Source organism: Phaseolus vulgaris, chromosome 8, assembly GCF_000499845.2.
Source record: "Phaseolus vulgaris cultivar G19833 chromosome 8, P. vulgaris v2.0, whole genome shotgun sequence".
In the NCBI taxonomy this organism is placed as follows: Eukaryota; Viridiplantae; Streptophyta; class Magnoliopsida; order Fabales; family Fabaceae; genus Phaseolus; species Phaseolus vulgaris.
Window position 1 is genome coordinate 6,241,198 of NC_023752.2, and position 20,516 is coordinate 6,261,713.

The 20,516-nt window shown below is 32.3% G+C and overlaps 3 protein-coding genes and 4 non-coding genes across 9 annotated transcripts; all 7 read right to left on the reverse strand.

The window, feature by feature from the left end:
- Positions 1-1,368: 1,368 nt before the first annotated feature.
- On the reverse strand, positions 1,369-8,430 carry LOC137826007 (NAD-dependent malic enzyme 59 kDa isoform, mitochondrial-like). 2 transcript variants are annotated; one of them, XM_068631844.1, is made up of 19 exons: positions 8,033-8,430; positions 7,286-7,382; positions 7,013-7,131; positions 6,751-6,918; positions 5,770-5,898; positions 5,072-5,132; positions 4,631-4,734; positions 4,459-4,542; positions 4,233-4,339; positions 3,981-4,083; positions 3,579-3,686; positions 3,329-3,394; positions 3,103-3,175; positions 2,924-3,010; positions 2,703-2,754; positions 2,539-2,610; positions 2,176-2,238; positions 1,807-1,921; positions 1,369-1,585 (listed from the first exon to the last, which is right to left on the reverse strand). In XM_068631844.1, exons 1-19 carry the CDS (start codon positions 8,150-8,152, stop codon positions 1,514-1,516), a joined length of 1,800 nt encoding a protein of 599 aa, XP_068487945.1. In that variant the 5' UTR covers positions 8,153-8,430; the 3' UTR covers positions 1,369-1,513. The 2 variants fall into 2 exon arrangements, with proteins under 2 accessions (XP_068487945.1, XP_068487946.1); XM_068631845.1 differs by lacking the exons at positions 6,751-6,918; positions 7,013-7,131; positions 7,286-7,382; positions 8,033-8,430 and adding an exon at positions 6,036-6,170.
- Positions 8,431-11,375: 2,945 nt separating this feature from the next.
- On the reverse strand, positions 11,376-16,199 carry LOC137823475 (uncharacterized). Of its 2 annotated transcripts, none has more exons than XR_011083134.1 (2): positions 12,623-15,878; positions 11,376-11,749 (listed from the first exon to the last, which is right to left on the reverse strand). XR_011083134.1 is itself a non-coding variant. In XM_068628632.1 (2 exons), the coding sequence occupies exons 1-2, from the start codon at positions 16,059-16,061 to the stop codon at positions 11,672-11,674; spliced, it is 255 nt and encodes an 84-aa protein (XP_068484733.1). In that variant the 5' UTR covers positions 16,062-16,199; the 3' UTR covers positions 11,376-11,671. The 2 variants fall into 2 exon arrangements, 1 of the variants encoding a protein (XP_068484733.1); XM_068628632.1 differs by lacking the exon at positions 12,623-15,878 and adding an exon at positions 15,885-16,199.
- LOC137827344 (small nucleolar RNA snoR135) lies at positions 13,585-13,724 on the reverse strand. Its single transcript, XR_011083735.1, has one exon. It is a non-coding gene; the product is annotated as a small nucleolar RNA snoR135 (small nucleolar RNA).
- LOC137827342 (small nucleolar RNA snoR135) lies at positions 14,060-14,201 on the reverse strand. Its single transcript, XR_011083732.1, has one exon. It is a non-coding gene; the product is annotated as a small nucleolar RNA snoR135 (small nucleolar RNA).
- Positions 14,477-14,618, reverse strand: LOC137827343 (small nucleolar RNA snoR135). The gene has a single exon (XR_011083733.1). It is a non-coding gene; the product is annotated as a small nucleolar RNA snoR135 (small nucleolar RNA).
- LOC137827345 (small nucleolar RNA snoR135) lies at positions 14,901-15,034 on the reverse strand. Its single transcript, XR_011083736.1, has one exon. It is a non-coding gene; the product is annotated as a small nucleolar RNA snoR135 (small nucleolar RNA).
- Positions 16,200-19,021: 2,822 nt separating the features above from the next.
- Positions 19,022-19,739, reverse strand: LOC137823476 (NAD(P)H-quinone oxidoreductase subunit S, chloroplastic-like). Its single transcript, XM_068628633.1, has one exon. It carries the CDS (start codon positions 19,592-19,594, stop codon positions 19,130-19,132), a length of 465 nt encoding a protein of 154 aa, XP_068484734.1. The 5' UTR covers positions 19,595-19,739; the 3' UTR covers positions 19,022-19,129.
- Positions 19,740-20,516: the final 777 nt, after the last annotated feature.

Consider the following 20,516-nt stretch of genomic DNA (forward strand, 5'->3'; position numbering starts at 1 on the left):
CATTAGATTTTCTGCAACAATTTCATAGAAAAACAATTTCATGGAATTTCAAAAATTGATGCGGTAGAAGTTAAAATTGATTGGGTGCTGGAAGCAAAAGCCATATTCTAAAGATTCGGCTTGATCAACATGATAATTGGGTTTAACGTGGATGTATGTTTAATAGATTCCTTAGTTCTTTTACTTCCTACACTCCCTATTTTTAAACTTGCACCAAGGTAATTAGGTGAAATGACCAAATTACGCTTCACCCTCACTGCACCCCACCACCGTTGTCAGCATCAGTGTCACCGCTCCTCCACCATGACTTTTGTAGTTAGAAGAAGAAAAGCAAAAAAAAAAAAAAAAAATCATTCCAGAAATGTAGGATGAAAAACTTGTTCCGAAAAACTGATTATGAAAAATGGATTCTGGAAGACATTATATACATTTTGAAATTCTGTTATGAAAATCTTCTTCCAAAAAATTTGTTTCAAAGAGCTTATTTCAGAATGTATTCCATATTTTCCAAAAATCTTGTTATGAAAATCTTATTATATATTGGAAAACATTTTTCAAAATGTATTTCATAAATTTCAGAAAATGCGTTTAAAAAAAACATCCAAAAAGGACAATCCAGAAATTACTTTAAAAAAAAGTAAAATAATCATTTAAAAAATTATAGACTTCAAGTTGTTGAGAGGTTGGCGGAAGCAATCATAAAAACTTAAAATGACTAATGAATTTATTATATTGTTGACCAAAATAAGTTTATTAATAATTAAATTTGTTATATTTTTATGTAATATTATATATATATATATATATATATATATCATAATGTATATACAATATAAGATAAAAAAAGTACTTATTTAAATAAAAAAAACTAGTTTTTAATAAGACCTTAATAAAATTATAAATTTAACTTTGAATAATTTTATAAATTAGAATTTTTATGTAAATCAGCATGTTTAACATTGGGGATAAATGTAAATGAATCGTATTATAACAAGCATAATAGAAAAACTAAAAAATATTAATATTTTATTAACAAGTTAATTTATTAGACATAAAAGGCTTTTCTTACCTTTTAATTAAATAAGTTATTATAAAAGTTTAGATTTGATTTAATTATTAAAAGAGTGAAGTGTAGCTAGAGCTAATAATGTAAGTTAAATCATAGGTTTGTATATAGTTTTCCTATTTCCCTATTGGGTTAATTTTTGAGATACAAAACTAGAAACAGAGTGGGATCATAAAAACAAATTATAAATTAGAATGATTGTACGTGAGGTCTAGGTAGGTTTGAAATAATTTAAAGAATTGTAAGTGTTAATAAGGAAATGAAGCAGTCTAAGGCAATTGAGGATTAGAGAGAAAGAGAAATGAATGAACAAGTGAAGCTTAAAAAACAAAAGGACTATACACATAATTCACTGCCTGCAACATATGGAGGCGTCCTTTTCTCCCTCTCACCACTTCAATTATCAAAACCTTTCTAGTAATGGGAAATGGGAAATAGTAAACAAGTTTATTTTTCATGAACGAGGGGGGAATACTCAGGGTACCACATATTGCCTCTCACATACTCCACAGTATCCTCCTGCAACCAAACCAACAAGCATGAGTTAGCAGCAGCAGAATATACATCACACCAAGGTAGCATCCACATGCTCAGAACTAAACCACAAAATATGGGGACTAGTCAATTTGCAATACTTAGACACAAACTGCAACTGCATTTAATATTCAAAAGTTCAGTCTCCTCTCACAGCAGACTATGAATATAATGTATTATCAGTGAGATATTTGAAATTTCCATACTTTTGACATGTTTGATAGTTCTCTCAACCCTACATCACCATGACCTTCAGCTTGTTTTTCTGCAACTGCAGCACCAATAACAGCAGCTCCAACTTCAGCTGTAACATTTCGAATACTGCAGAACAAAGTGCCATTGATTAGGAGAAGGTCACAATGAACATCTTTGTTAAGGGATGAGTAAATCAAAACTATATTGTTAGATTTAGTACCGCACATGGCATCCAAATCCAATATACATTCCAAGAATCAGTTTTAGTGTCTATACAGATTAAATTTTAATTCTCACAGTGGTTCAAAAAGGAGCCATGGAAAAGGAGAGCCGTGAGAAAATGAAAAACAAGTCATAACAAAGAAAAAAGGGAACCTTACCAGTCAATGGATGGATACAAGATTCCTTTTTGGACCTCCTCATCTGTCATATATGAAGCAAGGCTGAAAGGATGACAGCATGTTAGTAACGTATTTAAACAGGCCCTGAGTGGCATCTCATCAGAGAGGGGAAGTTATTTATTAGTGAGCAGCATTGTACACCTAGAAAACGTATTAAGCTTTTCAATGAAAGTAGGCAAAAACAGATAAAAAGGTTTAGACAACACAGAATACACAAACATCAATTGTTATGCCTAACTTGAGAGCAGCCATACAAACATCAAGAAAATAATTCACTAAACTTCCATCGGAATCAAGTGTAATAGCTTTTGGTAGAACAAAAGAACTATACAAATTAAATACCATTCTGCTGCTGCTCGCACCATTTCGTCTGTTATATGACGAGCACCCGATAGAAGTGTACCCAAACCAATCCTGAATGAAATGTTGCAATAGAATTACGCCAATGTTTCCACTGAGTGGTGATTTGTGAAAAAAAAAATATAGAGCCACAAAGGCACGCCTACCCTGGGAACAGGTACATGTTGTTGGCTTGATTGACATGGCCAACTTGATTTCCTGTACAAAAAATCATTTGGAGGTTATGGTTAAATATAATATTGAAATGAACAACGAAAATGTACAGTAACAAGATTCTTCCTACAATAAAGCCTCCGTGGCTGAAGAATGTTCAAACTTGACAGCATACTTCAAAAACCAATGAATCATGTTACAGAGTGGTAATTACCGAGATCTACATTGTCAAAAGGGCTTCCACTTGCAAAAACTATATTTTCTCCAGCATGACTGAAAGCTTCAATAGCAGTGCACTCAGCTGTCCCAATGATAACGAAACAAGCGTCAAAATGAAAAACATGGACTTAATTAAACAATTGTCAGTGCTGAATAAGCCGTGTACAAACAAACCATTCACGGTGGGATTAGACATTGCGAAGATAGCAGGTTTTGTTGAAGCAGATTCTCTCATTGCCTTAAGCACCTGAGTTGAATCTCAACCATTAAAATGAAGAAACCCAATTACAATAAAATGAAGGAAGCAGAACCCAAAGATATCAAAACAAGACATTTTTTCAAACATATATTTGACTTAATCAGATATACTTCACTGAGGATTAAAACATAAGGTAATTACCTCCTTGTCGAAAACACCACCAACTCCAGACAATCCAAGTAGCACATGTGGCTTAACCTTCTTAACCTAAGGACCATTAGGTTCAACAATTGAAGTATATGATATCAATTAGAATGCATAAGTTTTATTCTTTATTAGCATTATTTTAATTATACTCTTACAGAAAAATAATTGTTCATAATGATATAAATGTAAAATCAATAACATATGAAAGTCAACGAAGTTTTTCTCAAACAAATTCTGTATTTACCACTTCAATTATACTAGCACCCTCAGTAAGCCCTTCAAGATCTCTTGGATTTTTGGCAAATGGAACTGCAGCTGGATCTAGATTAATCCTTTCCGTGGTGACAAGACCCTGCATTAACAATCACATCATTATTAAAGACGTGGTGTATCATAATAAGAATAGAACAAATGCATGCACAAAAATAACAGAATAAAAGATTGTCTAAAAGAAAATATGTATGACGATGTTAGCCATATAAATAAAGACAATATAAGACAGAATTTGAAAATAAAAAATGATGATATTTGGATAACAAAGTTGAGCCAAAATCACGAGGGATCTAGATAATATTTTATTAGGAACACAAACTTTTTTTAGAGTTGCAACTTAAAGTACATTGAAAGCAAGACCATGAAAACATACATTTTTATCAATTAAAAAGAATTGGCTGTTCGCAACCGTTCCACTGCCCCCTGACATTCTTGAAACAGCCTGGACAGCCATCTTAAGAACACCAAGCCCTGCACTGCCCACCAGGCAAAAAAAAAGCATAACGTAAAACAGACTTTTGGCAGCAAGGTTGAAGCAGAAAATATCAATATAAGGAGCATGATAGAACAACGAAACAAACTGGACACCCCAATAAAGATACATCAAAATTAGTTTTGCAAGTACCTCCCAGCTCCAACAACAACTATCCTTTGTTTCAAAAAATCAGACAATGGTCGACCTTGGGATCTTACAGTTCCCAACAGCCCAGCAAGTGCAACACCAGCCGTGCCCTATTGGAGAATGGAAATGAAGAAAAATTTGACGTTTTAGAAGTCACTTCAAGAAAACAATGCATTACTTCGCACCTTGAAAATTTTAAATGTAACAAAATATAATATCACTTACTTACCTGTATATCATCATTAAACATGCAAAACCTTTCTCTATATCGTTTCAGGGTTTCAAAAGCCCACTTCATTTGGAAATCCTCAAACTGGCAAAATTAGCTAATCATTTACTAGAGATGTGAGTAAATTCTAAACTGAACACTGAGATAAACATGTTTTAAAAGAAAAGCAAACCTGCACAATAGCTTTAGGCCATCGATTGTGTACAGCTTCCATGAATTCATCAACAATCGATAGATACTCTTCACCTTCCAACCTAGGTTGTCGAACTCCTAAATCTGACACATGAAAATCATGTCAAAATACAGTAACTTTTATGATGTCAAATACATGGAATTACCATGTTATCTTTTGCATGCTCAAGAGATCAAGAATGTCAAAGTAATTGAAAAATCCCACTCCAACTCATCATTGGAGCATAAGATAATCAGATAAACTTAGTTAAATAAAGCAGAAAGCCATTACCTACAAGATTATATTACCCAACCACAAAATCTAGGATACTGGGAAACATGACATCTTCCACAGTTTACAAAGCAAATATGTCCATGGTAAATGAAAAAGTGAGACAAACAACAACTATAGAAATAAGCAGCAGAGTTGAGTTCTACTCACAAAGGGGATCTTTTAGTAGCTTTTCATTGTTTGTACCAACATCTAACATAACCGGAAGTATCTGAAACAATTGGAAAAACAGCATACTGTATAAGTTAAATCAGAGTTACTAGCATTACCAAGTTGCAGTTAAAAAGTAAAGAAAATCAAAATTAAAATGTTATCCAAAATCAACAATTATAAGTTTATAACAAATGATCTCTTGGACAAACTTCTCCATAAAAATAAGTAGAAAAGTTGAAATTAGCATCTCCATAAGCTAATTTGTAGAAGTTTTTATATAACTTCTCTAAATTTTTATTTTAAACTTGTGCATATATTAATTTTAGTTTATCGAGAAGTCCGTTTCATTTTATTTCCTCTTTCTATTTTTTTCTCCCAAGAGTACTTATGGAGAAACTCATCTAAACAGACCCAAAGTCAAGATTTATGAACTCATTTCCATTTCATTTGTTGATTACGTGTAATTATACAAGATAAAACTTACAAATATTAAACATAAACAAAATTAGATTTCTTCATCATCACAAAACAGTTAACAACCCAACCCACCATGCAAAAATGCATCTATCCATTTCACTAAAAAACCAAATCTATCTCAGTCCTAGGCCATCAGTAACAATCCTTAAGTTATCACATGATATGTGCAAGTTATGAGGAAATTCAAGATACAAAGAGAAAGGAAGGGGAAAACATACTCTTCGTGGGTTGATACCAGCAGCAGCAACATACATGTCAAGTTTTCCTATAGGTATTCCAATGCCCTGAACGCCAAGGTCACCCAAGCCAAGAATACGACTACCATCTGTCAAGACAATCATGTCTACCTGAACCAAGAAAACAAGATGATTTTAATTTATAACCAATAATAAATCAAGCCTGGGAGCAATTTTGCTACCCACTGAACCGAAAAGTTCCTAAATTATGGCAAGGCACAGTAAATAGTTGAACTGTTCCCAGTTACCAGAACATTTATCATTGAAGTCGGGTAAAGTGAGAAAACACTCCATCCTTGATAAGTACTCAAACACTTAGGAACCTCACCCTGAAGGGCTAGCTATTTAGAAGGGAGAATCAAATATTTAAATACTCCACTCAAGATCCCATACTTATTTGATGTGAGACTTAGGCACCCCATGATACCCAAGTTCTTATCAACCTTCTAGATTATTCTATTTTTTTCAACTACCTCCCCTCTATTTTATAAACCTAATACCTACATAAACCTCCCTCTAACAGGGAGTGAAATTTAAGAAAAAAATAACGAGAAAATATACTAATATTCATGTCCAAGAAAAGTCATCTTTGACACCAACAAAACAATAAATGGATGCTCATAAGATGAAACTTCTTCGGGTCCTGACAAATCTTTCAATTTTTTACACAGAATCTTTTTTTTTCTACAAAACAAAAAAGTTACAACAATATCCATGACTGTTGAATTCCAGTTTATCCCTCGGGGTGTACAAACATACTAAACTCGGCGACAGAATTAGAGAACTCCAGTTAGTAGTACAGAATTCACCAAGTTTCAATAATTTATTAACCCTTGCAAGTCAAAATCTTTTGAAACCTGTATGGATATTGGAAGGGAAGAATAAAAAGTAAAAGTCACTTTCATTTTCTATCATGAATGAAAAGAAAAGGAATGCAGAATTTTACTAAGACGTGTTCAATACCTCGTCAGATGGCCAGTTATAGATCATTGACATCATCTCTCCTTTATCTTTGGCACTAAAATACATTCCACGCGGGCGTCTAAATAACCCTGAATAATTTTCACACACTAATCCAACTGTAGGAGTATAGATTATTGGAGCAAACTCTTTGATGTTATCGATAAGAACCTGAGAGAGAAAAAGGTAAGCAAGATAAAAATCACATAATAATAACTTGTGATATATTCTCACATCAGCAAACCAACTTCGTCATCAAACTCACACGGTAATAGAGAATCTCATTCCTGTCATGCAATCTATTTAAGATCCTCCACTTGGATAAAGAAACAAATTTATCTGCTTGGCCCTTTGTATTCTTCTCCAAAGATCTATATGAATCCACTGAAAAATAAAAATATATTACAGCTGTCAAATATAATCAAAGAAGGAGCAAACACGAAGTCAAACACAGTACAGTCTAAAGATTAGCAAGCAATAATTCCTGAGACTGAACAACATATGCATATAACATGAAAAGGTTAGGTTTAAAACTTACTGAACCGATCATATTGATGCTCAAATGAAATGACACGAGGAGGAAGAAGGCCCCGAAGCCCCAATCGATCTCTTTCAGTTATGGGAAACCCAGTATCCTACATATAAAAGATTAAATAAATAAAGTTTTAGAATCCCAAACAATGATCAAGCACAGTCACGAGTAGCTTGTAATGAATCCATATTCAGCATTTATCCGAACTAACTCAAAACAGATACCGCGTAAAATATCAAAAACGAATTTTCTCCACTTTAGATTCTACATTCATGTAATTTCATGCATGTCACACGAGGCACATGATAACACGCTTTATACTCAAATAAAACAAAGTCACAGAGCTACAAATTTATACGAAAAACTCATTTGGAACTTTACTAAAATTACTTTTAAAACAATCTATCTGAATTAATTAAGGGTCCTCCAAGACAGTAAATAGAATAATTAAACATTCACTTTCAAACTTTCTAAAGAAAAGTATGTACGGGGAAAAGATTACTAGATGCTCTGGTTCATGTAAGTTTACGTCTCGTCCAATCTTAACGTGACACTTTTCAAATTAACGAACAATAACGTGTTTTAGTTAGGCATAGTCCTATGAGCAAAAATTACCGTCCTTTGCACCTATGCACCTATAAACCCAAGGTTCGAACTCAAGATCACTAGCTAAATAGAAACAAATTCACCAAAATAAATAAAAAAATTAAGTTAGCAAAGTAAACAACAGTGTAGATTGAAAACAGGACGAACCTTGTTGAACCAAGGATCATGCAGGATATCAGTACCGCGCTTGTGGACCTTGCACGGCCCGGGAATCGCCGTGGAGAATTTCCGCGATCTGGACGCCGCGAATCGCACAACCTTCCACATTCTTCTAAATTGAAATCAAAACCGAATGCAGCAACAACACCTCCTACAGCACTACGATTACGCGAAGGTAAATGAAATTTGATTTTGCCTCTGTGAGCTGCGGCGCATTCTCCACGAAGGAAAGAACAATGACGTTTGAGAGGAGCGGATTGAGAGAGAAGTGGTAACGAGCGCCAGGGTATTTATAGCGTCAGGACCTTTCTCTCTCCTCTCTGTTTGTTTTGGAGAGTTGAAACAGTTTGAAGCAGTTGGTGTTCCAGGTGCTGCCCGATGAACTCGGGTAGTCTAAGATGGAAATTCACGAAGAAATATCTGCCCGGGAGGGATTCGGGCAGGATACACGAAGATAGTGACCACCTTAACTTGAATAAAACACGTGGATATTATTTTTATTATTATTAAAAAAATGTTTTATTTATTTATTTATTTATATCTTAGGAAAAAAAAAAAGAGGTTGGTGGCGATGGCAATTGAAAAGGCAAAGCCTAGTTACTTTAGTCTATGTCGAACTTTTTGTCTTTTTCTCCATCTAATTATTTACATTTTCTTAAAATTATTTTTTTATATTCTAAATTTTTTGGTTAATCTGTGATATTCTAAATTAATCTTTCATATTTATTGTTTAAAGTTAAGATTATTTTAAAAAATCATTCTAGCCTTACGGATTAAACATTTCCTTAATTCTAAGAATTAAAAGCTGAGTTGCAATAACTCAATGTAAAATGTAGAAAAAAAATATAGATCATTAAATGAAATAATAGATATAGATTTGTTCAAAGTTGTTACTTAACAATCTAAATGTTATTAAATTATTATGAAAGACTAAAATCGCAAAACAAAGAGAATATTTGAGAATTTAAATTAGTAGTTAGATATTTGAGATAAAAGATTCTGATTTTCAACAAATTGTTCTTTATGAAGAGCTAAACTGGTAATAAAAAAATATAATTTCATCCACTAATTTAGTGAGAAATTAAATATTTAAAACATAATTTTCCAATAAAATTTTCAGAAGACTAAAATAATGAAAAAGAAAATCTCTGAGAGATTAGTTATTTAGTGATAAAAAACTTTTAGAAGATTAGTGTGATGACACATTGACACATATAACTTTGAAAATTTAAATTGAGAATTAAAATAAATAATAACATGCCACCGACCCAATAAGTTGGCTTGTTAAGAGTAATAACAAATACTTATGAAAAACATTAGTTTTTATAATGTGTTCCCATCAATCTCTTTGTCGAAAACAATGTGGAAGAAAAAAAAATATTACACGCCATAATACAACAAGTTGACCTAATAAAAAATAATGACAAATTCATGAAAAATATTAATTAATTTTGACCAAAAAAAATTATGGACAAAAAGAATGACATATCACCACCAGAAAAGTAGACTAGATAAACAAATTGACAAATACATGAAAAATATTATTTTTTATAATTGTCAAAGAATGTTGATGTCTCTTCCACAATAGCATTCTTGGGGTTAACACAACCTGAACTTCATCATCTATTTTAGCTAGTATAATACCCAATGATTTATTTTAAAGTTGAATACAATTGATTTTTAGTTAATTTATGCAACAACTTGTACAATATAAAGTGAGGAAAAAGAGAGGAAACTTGTACATTAATTTTTAGTTTGATTATCACTTTCTTGTATTAGATTCTCTATCATATGCTATCATCCTTAAAGAACATTAAACTTTAAATCATTAAAAGTTCATTTATGCCATCTTCTACCATTTCAACTATTATTTGTTAATTAAAAATTAAGAGCAAAATAAAAACACAACTAAAAAATTATAAATCATTGATATACAGTTATCTATTCTGCAATGTTTTTATTCAATTACAAGCAAAAACTATTGACTTAGGTTTTTTTTTTTTCAAAATAGTATTAACAAGTTATACCTTGAGTATATTTTAAGAAAATAGTAATTGTAGTTACAAACATAATCTTTCTATAAGTTAGTAAAATGTACAAAAACTTGTTAACATTGTAGTCATAATTTAATAAAAAAACACACACACATATATATATATAAAAAAAAAATTGGTTAAAATTTATGGACTTTTAAAATCTGAAAACTCTGAATAATTAGAAATCGAATATTCTGGTAGTACATATTGTTCTGCATGGCTCTCAGAGGTCACATGCTATCGATCTAGAAGATCTAGCTGTCTTTTGTCTCTATTTTTCCTCTCATTGTATTTCACTTCAACATATTTTTCTTCTGGTTAACTTTGACAGGCTAAAGTCTGGGTCTGTGAGTTTAAGTTTTAAGAAGTGATATTAAGTAATTAAGAATATGCCATGTCCACATTAGATGGCCAACAATAGCAATACTACCTTCTACTGAAACTGGTCCCCTACAAACACATGCTAAAGCAGACCAAACCAGTGGTCTCTCAAAACCACACAGACAGCAGTAATATTTGTGGTCAGAATTCAGAATACATTCCTCATGTTCCTTTTCAAGTGGTTAAAATTTCACTCAAAAGAATAAAATCCATTTTTCTCTTTTCATTATTAGCAAGAGAATATGGTTCAAGCGGATGAGAGTCTGTGAATGAAGAAAAATGAATGCTAAAGAGGATCTTATCTGCTTGGACTAAGTTTAATAAGAGCGGGTAAATACTAAGAAAATGACAAAAAACACGAGCAACAGTGGTGAAATAAAAGAATTTGATTCCATTTATCTTGTCTCAATGAATGTATGTAGTTTGATCCTTCTAAAACCTTGGAATCAAATCTGTTCATTCCATTATTTTACCAGTTTTGGAACCAAATCTGTTCCTTCCATTATTTTACGACTTTCAACTCATTCTTCAGTTGGCAACTGGGCATTCATTATTTGGTCATAGCATTATAGAAGAACCAAAATCGTTCATGACTTCACTTCCACGTTACACGTGTAGTTATGCAAATACCTTTTCCACGTGTACTGTTACGAAACAGTGGCCTCAGATTGTTCATCGTTATACACACTTGGATATTTCTAAAATTTGAGAAACCTATAACATCACAATGCCACTGCGATAGCTATTTCTTTGCAAGAATGGCTTCTAAACATCAAGATCATAATGTTATGCATCCAAACATAAAAATATGATTTTAGAGTTGGAATAACTTAAACGTTTCCATTCATTTAAAAGATAAAAGTCATTTTTTTTATACAGCATTTAAAAGGGTAAAGAACTAAGGAGAGAAGGTATAGAAAAACTGATAAAAGCACAATTACCATTATTACAGTAACCAGTAATATCGGTTTCAACAAGCTCTCGAATCAAAAAATTCGGAAATAAGCACTTATTTAATTTCATCATTTCTAAAATGGATGTCCATCAAATATGGCCGAAAAGGAAAAGTATGTCACTACTTGGTCCTAGATCAAAGTCTTGGATAACATCAACTCTTTAACGCTGTTCATATTCTTAAGAGCATTTAACAAATAATTTTTGCTTGACATGATGTGGACTTCCACACCACTGATGCAATTGATGATTCCGACTATTCATAGTCTTTAGTTCCAAAGTTTTTGCACCAGAGTTGAGAAGGGATGGGGCGAACAGGATGATGTGGTCGTTGCTGAAAGATCAAAAAATAAATTCTTAGCCAATCCATGATACACTCATACAGTCAAGGTTACGAACAACTGTAAAAAAACAAATTATCAAAAATGAATAAAGTATAAAAAAAAATAATGAGTACACCATATAGCATCACCCCCAGCAAGACAAGGCAGCAGCTTGAGAAAATAATTAATTTGTGTCAAGAGTCACCCTACCCTTACATTTTACAGAAATAAAGAACAGCAACTAGAAAAGGTTGAACCAGATTCTTCCACCACTTCTATAGTAGAAATTCAAATCAGCCATCTATTCAGGCATATCAAACTAACCATAGGAAATTAATCAGGTTGCTGCAAACGCAAAATATTAACTTTATATGCACCTAATTCTAGAATCCAGAGAGCATAAGATCTAAATAATGGACAACATATGCCCCATAGTATGTAGCTATCAAACATGGTTTATATGCTAAATAATTTTAAAGTATTTGATGCCCAAAAGGCATTAAAGGTAAAGACAAAAAGTACACATCCAATTGTCTGTCAATTACAAAGTTAACCACAGCCACTTGAAAGTCACAGGTATCAAGCTATGGTAATGATTATGAACCTTTTCCCCTTAGAGATTCAGATTATACAGAGTAACTTAACTGCACGTTTTAGTATGGGCATACACAGCTCAGTTTGATTCAATCTTAATTTCAGTGCGGTTCTTGAAGAAACTGAAGAAAGTTTTAGTTCATTTGGACCTAGTAATGAACTTAAAGCTTCAGCCTAAGGGTAAGTGTAAGAGTTGTGGTAGTAAAATTGTGATTCAGATAGTAGCCTAACACCTAGGAAGTTTGCAGAATCCTACAGACTGTTGTTCTCTGCTCAGGAACACACAATACCTGCCCAGGACAAAGCCCTACTTTATAGTTAGTTTGTGGAATCTTATAGCTTCGTCTCTGCCTAAGGAAAGTTTGAGTGTTGCTTCTGGTTGGTAGCTTCTGCTGTTTGGTATTGGAAAATGTCATCGAGAATGCCCTGCTGGCTATAATGCTCCGTCATAGTGGTTCTAGTGCACCTGAAGTACCCCTACTTATTTTGAAAGTTTAAAGTTTTAACAAAAAAATATATTTTATAGTTCCATTATTTGAGCATCAAATAATTGACACTGTATGTGACACCATGTATGATTATCTCCATCCCTCACTTTTATCCTTATCTTGTGCACACATCTCAAATATTCCCCAAAATCAAAGGAGACAACAACTGTTTACTATTGTCCTATTTGCGTTATTTTATATGTATATATTCTTGAATATAATTTTACATCTTGTCTTGAATTATGATCTCAAATTCTAAATTTCTAAACCCGTTGTCGAATCCAAGGAGGTCTACAATTTTGACAACCATGGTTAGAATATTTACAAAATGGTACACAATATAGTATCGAGAAAAAAAAAAAACTAGACCATCTTAAATGATCTCCCATGATGGTTTTCTCACATTTTTTTTATTTCTTATTTTTGTTTAATTTATGAGTCTAAATTCCTACAGAAACTAGTGTTTCATATTTCGTATCATATCAGTATCATAATACACTTATCCATACAATATCTTATATTCAGATTCTATATCCATTACATAAAGCCTACAATTTCTACAACTAATAACATGTTTAGCAACAAATATTAAATAGTTATTGCTAACAAGTTTAACATTATACTGTAAGTGATGTTACCAATTTCGGGCCTCAGACCCTTAGCAGAACCTTGTGGAAAATAATATAGCAACATATGTCTTTTAGAAAATTAAAGCTAGCAGTATAATCACCAACAGAAAAAAAATGTGTTCCCTTCTGAAAACAAATTGTGGGGAGATGATTGTTGTTATTTTCACATCAAAGTGAAATACAACTGCCCATCTTCCCCAAATTTGTTTTGGGGAACTCTTCCAGAGTAATGCAAAATATTACAGCAAAACATTGTTACACACAATCCCCACAAAAAAAACAAGGCCTTATTCCACTCTAGTTTATCATCCTATACCTTTTGGAATTGATTTAAACAATACATTTTTTAATACCACACAGGGAAAGTAGTTTAACTTATCTTATTTGAAAAAAAAGAAAAAGTTAAGCTAAACACAGGATACATGACCTTTGCTTACATAATATGAAATAATGTCCAACTTAGCACAACCTTCTGAAAAGGAATATAGCCATGTACTTCTTTAAAAAACTAAAATAAAAAATAGTAGTATAGAATCACCAACTGAGAATACAAAAAAAATCACCGACAGAAAATAAATTATTTGACAATTGTTTCCTCTTTTGAAAAATAAAATGTAGAGGAGATGATTGTTGTTATTTCCAACAGCAAACTGAAACACAACTGCCCATCTTCCCCAAATTCATTTTGCAGGGACTCTTTCAGAATAATGCAATGATTGTAGCAGAACACTGATACAAAAAATCCCTGCCCAAAACAAAGTTCTACTCCACTATTTTGAATTGATTTAAACTCTGCAGCTTTGTATACCACAGGAAAATGAGTCTAAACGAACTCCTTTTAATTAAAGAAAAGGTTAAGAGGATACTGGATAGATGACATTTGCTGACATAAACTATGTGTCCAACTTAGCACAACCTTGTGAAATGGTAAAAAAAGCATTGTATTTCTTAAAAGAAAAATTAAAGCCGTAGTAGAATCACCAACAGAATAAAAAAAACTTCATAATCTGTTTCCTCTTTTGGCCAAAATGTAGTGGAGATGATTAATGTTATTTTCAACAACAAACTGAAACACAACTGCCCATCTTCCACAAATTTGTTTTACAGGGAACTCTTTTGGAATAATGCAATGATTGTAGCACAACACCGATACACACAATCCCTGTCAAGAACAAAGTCCTACTTCACTATTTGGAATTGATTTAAACTCTGCATCTTTGTATACCATACAGGAAAATGAGTCAAAATGATTTTCTTTTAATAAAGAAAAAAGGTTGCGAGGAATACTGGATAGATGCCATTTGCTGATATAAACTATGAAAAAATGTCCAACCTATCACAACCTTGTGAAAGGGGAAACAGCATTGTATTTCTTAAAAAAAAAAAAACTAGCAGTAGAATCACCAACCAGTAAAAGAAAGTAGTCGGCAATTGTTTCCTCTTGCGGAAAAAAATGTAGTGATGATTTTTGTTATTTTCAACAGCAAACTGAAACACAACTGCCTATCTTCCCCAAATTTGTTTTGCAGGGAACTCTTTCGGAACAATGGTTGTAGCACACCACCTATACACACAATCCCGCCAGAACAAGGCCTTTCACTCCCGTTTTTCAGTCTACACATTGATTTAAACTCTGTATCCTTTTATACCACAGAGAAATAACAGTATACCTTATTTACTTTTAGTGGAAAAAAGTTAAGGAGATTACAGGATAGATGACATTTATTAACATATACTATGAAATGATATCCTTTTAAGTTTGAGATATCCATTTTGGTGAAGGGAAGAAATATATGGCCAATCTAGGCAACTATCTTAGGCTAAAATGGGGCACTTTCCTAAAACTAGAAAAAGAAGGTGGACTCCTTAATCCTCATGATCAATAAAAAAAGGTGGGTAAACTGACCAATAAGTATTAGTGTCTAGCAAGAAAATAAATGAGCTTGGACAACTAAGTGATTGGTGAGGTGAAATTGCACAGGAATATTTGCTAGCTATCAGAACCTAGCCAGAAAATGGAGGAGTCAAAGTGCTGGGAGGAAATATTTGCATATGGATATTCAGCTGCAATTTCACCACCATTCTTACACCGCTGAACATGACAATGGCATGATAGTAGCACTATTTGCCGCCATCGATAACTACAATCGAGACATTCCGGGCTTGTGGCAACATAATCAAGAATCAATAGAAGCAAAAAATAACATCGGAGAAAAAGTCCACAACACCATTTGAAAAATTGAATTGAAATAAAGTCACTATTGTGACAACGTAATATTGCCTCATTTGACCTTACAGTTAGCGAATACATACATTTCCATCCTTACAATCAATCATCAACATATAACCATGAAAAATCAAATCAAAATCCATTTACTAAATCGAATCGAGGAAAGAGATCGGTGTCTGTGTGTGTGTGAGAGAGAAAGAGGGACCTCAAGTTCAGCGGATTTCATGGCGATGGGGATGCAAACGAGGACGACACCGAGCATGGCAATTGCGGTGTTGCGCTTCCAGTGCTTGGGACGACAGTGAGGGCCTCCGGTCATACTCCACACCTTGGTCCTGAAATCGGCGTTTCCATGTCCGTGATCGCCGCCGCCACCGCCCATTTTTTCCGATTCCGATTTGGTCTGACTGAAAATTTGAAACCCTACTCACTCGCTCACTCTCTCTCTTTGAGACAGACGCACACACGCAGGAGTGATGACAAGAGAGAGGAAGCAAGGTTTGGTTTGGTTGGACGTGGGATCCCCTGCGGGAGTGTCTAACTTTCTTATGCTGCTCTCGCTCTCTCTTCACCGATCAGAATAATCGTCAATTACACATCTAAGTTTTGCCTAATTTACAATTTTGTTCTCATTTTCAATCTTAATATATGATTTTAATTTTTTAATATTATTTTCTTATTTTATAAAATTTAAAATTATATATATGTATATATTATTTCATTATTTTTTATTAAATGGAATTTTAAATAAAATATATTCACTAAAAAGTACATCAAATAATAGTTTGATTAAAATAAAATAAAATTTCAGAAATATTGAATTAAGATAGTATTTTTTTTAAACAAGTATATGAGACCTAAAATTGCAAAAACAGAGAGCATAAAAAGACCGAAATTAGGAAACTAAAATTAAAATGGAAAAAATTATAGAAATTACAATCTTTTATTATTTTTTTTATAAAAGAACTAGTCTAACAATAGAAAATAATGTGTGTGGTTTTGTTAACAGGTTAGATTTAATGCATTTTGAAATGAATTTTTCAAAATATAAAAATACATTTAAAAAAATTTATAGCAAAATAAATGAGAGGTGTACAAAAACTTTATAGAAGTGTAAGAAAAAGAAAAATTTAGAATTGTTTTAGAAATTTAGAATCTAAATAATTGATAATTAAAACCTTGATAATTAGATATCAATTTATAAACTATTTAACAATAATAAAAATTAATTTAAAAATTATTTTTTTATAATTTTTAAATGATCTCTAATTTAATCACTATAATAACTAATTAATATATTCATTAATATTTTTCTTTCTAAAATATCTATTATTTAAATGAGTGTTATTCTACTTTAAATGAGTTTTATCCTGTCACATTTGTTTATGCAATTCACATGATATATTTTATAAGTTTTGCTGTAATGATGAGTTCTTACAAAAATCCAAATTCAATTTTTCACAACTTAAAAAACAATTTAATTATTAATAAATTGTATTTTATTGTTAAGGCCAAAGGTCTTACATAATTTAACTGGTATGCATAATCTTTGTTACATCTTTTTCTACAAAATATTTAGTCAAGAGTATTAGGAAAAAGTGCAGTCAGACAGAAAATTCAATCAAATACACTTCACATATCAATAAAGTTGAAATGCTAAAATCAAATTTTGAATGTTCAATTTAGATGGATCCAACTTGAATGTAATTAATTTTACACATAATGCATGCTTGAGGAAGTTTTTTTTAAGGATAGTAATGGCTCCTCAAAATGTTATATACAAAATATGCAGTCAAACATGTTTGGTTATTACATTTAAGCAATTACCTAGAGATGTAATCAGTTTTAGATTATTAAAGATTGAAGAAACTATAATTTGGATTCAAGCAGGTTCAAGAGAGGAAGCCAAGGTCCAAAAAGGAGCGAAGGTAAGATGCTACATTAAAGTAAGATGCTACATTGAAGTGATTAATTCTGTGACAAGTGTTACAATCGTGCCACTGCAAGCTGGGTAGAAGGAATGTCAATGAGGTGGTGGAGATAACCAATATTTTGGTGTATTTTGATGGTTTTGTAGCTGCAGTTTGAAGTGCTTATAGCATTCCAATACGAACACGGTACTAGCTGGAATAGGATGTCTAGCTTATGCAGCAAACATTATCTATCTATTGTTTCTAGAGTGTTTGTTCATCTCTTTATTCTTGGAGATTTTTAATGTGGTTTGATTTATGTGAAAGGATTGAGATACTTCTTTTTATTTCTCTTAATTTAATTTCATTCTCTTAATTTAATTTCTATTATTTGCTAATAAAAAAAAAAAAACAGGTTCAAGAGAAGCTTGTTTTATTCCAGAGACACACAGAGGATAAGTGGATAACCCTTATCTTGGGAAATCCTATAAAATAGAAAAAAGAAACACATGACCCTTTTCACATTTGTGGTGAACAGAATAAGGACAATTCTAACTTAGGACAGTGCAATGACATTTAGATTCTACACCAGAACTGCTATTAGTGACAACCACCCTTTGGTCCATTTCTTTCAGACACATACAAGCCCCTGAATAAAATACCCTTCACTACAATATCTCTTCAAAGAATTTTCAAGCCTTCTTTTTAGATCAAACTGTGCATCTTAAAATCAAGCTTCTTCTGCAGCAACTATCATGAGATGATATAATTCACCATTCTCTTCATAAGCTTAAAATAAGACAGGAATTAGAGCTCTTTTCAGTAATGGCTAAAAGGAACACTTTTTCAATAAGGATGTGGATGCAGTTATGTTGTGTGGATGCCTTTAATCTAGCATATGCTCTGAAGAAGGAACATTCTTTTTCTGTGGCTATGAATCAACCAGAGATATTTTGTTATAATTTGGAGATGGAAAATTTAAATATTTCTATGCACACTAGATTTCATTAAAATTTATAGATAATTGATGCTGCAATGATTCCAGTTTATAAATAACAGAAAGAGCACAGGATTGGATTGAAACAGAACATTATGACTGATATTGTCCCAAAAGTAATTACCAATTGGACTTTGTTAATCTTTTGACCATGATGAAAGGTTTAGGAAAAATAGAGAATCTACTTAAAACTTCACACAAGAAGAAGAACCTCCTATGATGAACAACCATAACATGACTTAAAAACAAAACAAACACAGTATAAACAAAATTTGAACTTTGAAATTGAGAGATGCAATAAATTGTTAACTGTTAATAAAGCTGCTACATGTAAGATATCTATGATGATTTGAAAAGTGAACAGTTTAAACTGTCAGTACAAAAATCTGAGTCTCATCTTAAGAAGATTATAGGGGGAAGAAAAGATGGCAAACCTCATCCAAGTATGAAATGTGAAATATCAGAATGGCAGATATAGTGTATACATATATAAATCAAATGTAAGTGAACATTTCTTTTGACTCGTCTTCACAATGGCTCCTCTCAAATTGACATGGCCAAAACATTATCTGATTTTGGAGGAGGGTTTTTCTCAATGAACTTTTTCAACCCTTTCTCACCCCCAGGGAACCCCCCAGTAAGCCCCATCATTTCTTTATCAAAACCATCTACTGGAACCTCACCACTTCCTTCATCACCACCACTTTCATCTTCTTGCTCTTTTCCACTTGATGCTGAGGGTGGAGGCTGGTCAACAACAATAAGTGGCTTTTTCAGCTCTTGCTGAATACCCTTTTCCCCGTTGCACAGTCCTCTCCCTCCCATCATTTCCAATATGTTGAACTTGGCTTGTGGCTTTAGCACTTCATGAGTTGGTGGAGCTTTTGGATGCACTGTGGAAGGTGGCTGTCTGAGAAAGAAGTGATGAGTGGGAGGGTGCTCTTGGCCTAGGAATTGAGATCGAGGAAAAGGGTTGTGCAAGCCATGAAGAGTAGGAAAAGTAGCCATTCGTAGTTGTTTAAAAAACAAGCCACACAAGCATCAAGATTATGAACAGAGTGATGTGTATTGGATATTATAGTCAGTCTCTATCTTTTCTTGTAAGAAAATTTAATGAACAGTTTCTTGTGTAATTGTAACCACATGTTAATGTCGTACGTTTTTTGACATACAATAGGTGGCTGTCATTGTTTTGAGCTGCACCAATAGCTTCAACACTACAATGATACTTTGTACTGCCTTCCTTACTATGGAGAAAATACTATTTTAGCCTAGACAAAGAAATTAGTGTAAGGATGTTTGGGTTAAAAATATAGGGGAATTTCATGTAATTTATTCAATTTAATTTTAAAAACAAATAATGAATATAACATGTTAGGGCAAGAGTCTTTTTTTTAGCCTTCAATATATTTCGGTCCATTTTTTCTTACCAAAACCCTTTAAACTATCATTTTATGTTCACATATATTGGGTTTATGATGGGATTTGAATATGAAATAGTTTTAAAAGTATAAAATAAGAAATTTAATAAAATGTTAATAAAATTTGATAGATTCTACAAAATGACATATTAGGTTTGAAGAAGGAAAAGTTTGTTTTTTTTTTTTAGATTTGATGTTTGTCTCGTCATAAGTTGAGTAAAAAACATTTTAATATATTCAATTTTATAAAGACACCCTAAAAAAAATTATATGTACGTGAAATGCTAACGTGAGATCAATAATGATTAATGTATATATAATCATAAATTGCATTGCACGCGTTGAAATGTTTGTGCAATATTAAAGTCATGCAAACTTTGTATTATTCAGTAATCAAGACTCGAGAGAGCAAAAGTTACACACACGTTTAAAGATTTTTTATTTTATTTTAAAATTTGTTACACATAAATAAAATTAACTAATGTGTTACGAAATTATTCTTTATAGCT

Bases quoted from the DNA above. Each gene is read 5' to 3' on its own strand.
- LOC137826007 (XM_068631844.1), bottom strand. From the start codon at position 8,152: ATGTGGAAGGTTGTGCGATTCGCGGCGTCCAGATCGCGGAAATTCTCC. The intron at 5,899-6,750 runs GTATTGAACACG...TTCTTGGTTCAG, and splicing joins ATAACTGGCCATCTGACGAG to GTAGACATGATTGTCTTGAC. The intron at 3,011-3,102 runs GTTTGTTTGTAC...TCATTGGGACAG, and splicing joins GTCTAATCCCACCGTGAATG to CTGAGTGCACTGCTATTGAA.
- LOC137823475 (XM_068628632.1), bottom strand. From the start codon at position 16,061: ATGGGCGGTGGCGGCGGCGATCACGGACATGGAAACGCCGATTTCAGG. The intron at 11,750-15,884 runs GTCCCTCTTTCT...TTGATCTTTCAG, and splicing joins TGAAATCCGCTGAACTTGAG to CAACGACCACATCATCCTGT.
- LOC137823476 (XM_068628633.1), bottom strand. From the start codon at position 19,594: ATGGCTACTTTTCCTACTCTTCATGGCTTGCACAACCCTTTTCCTCGA.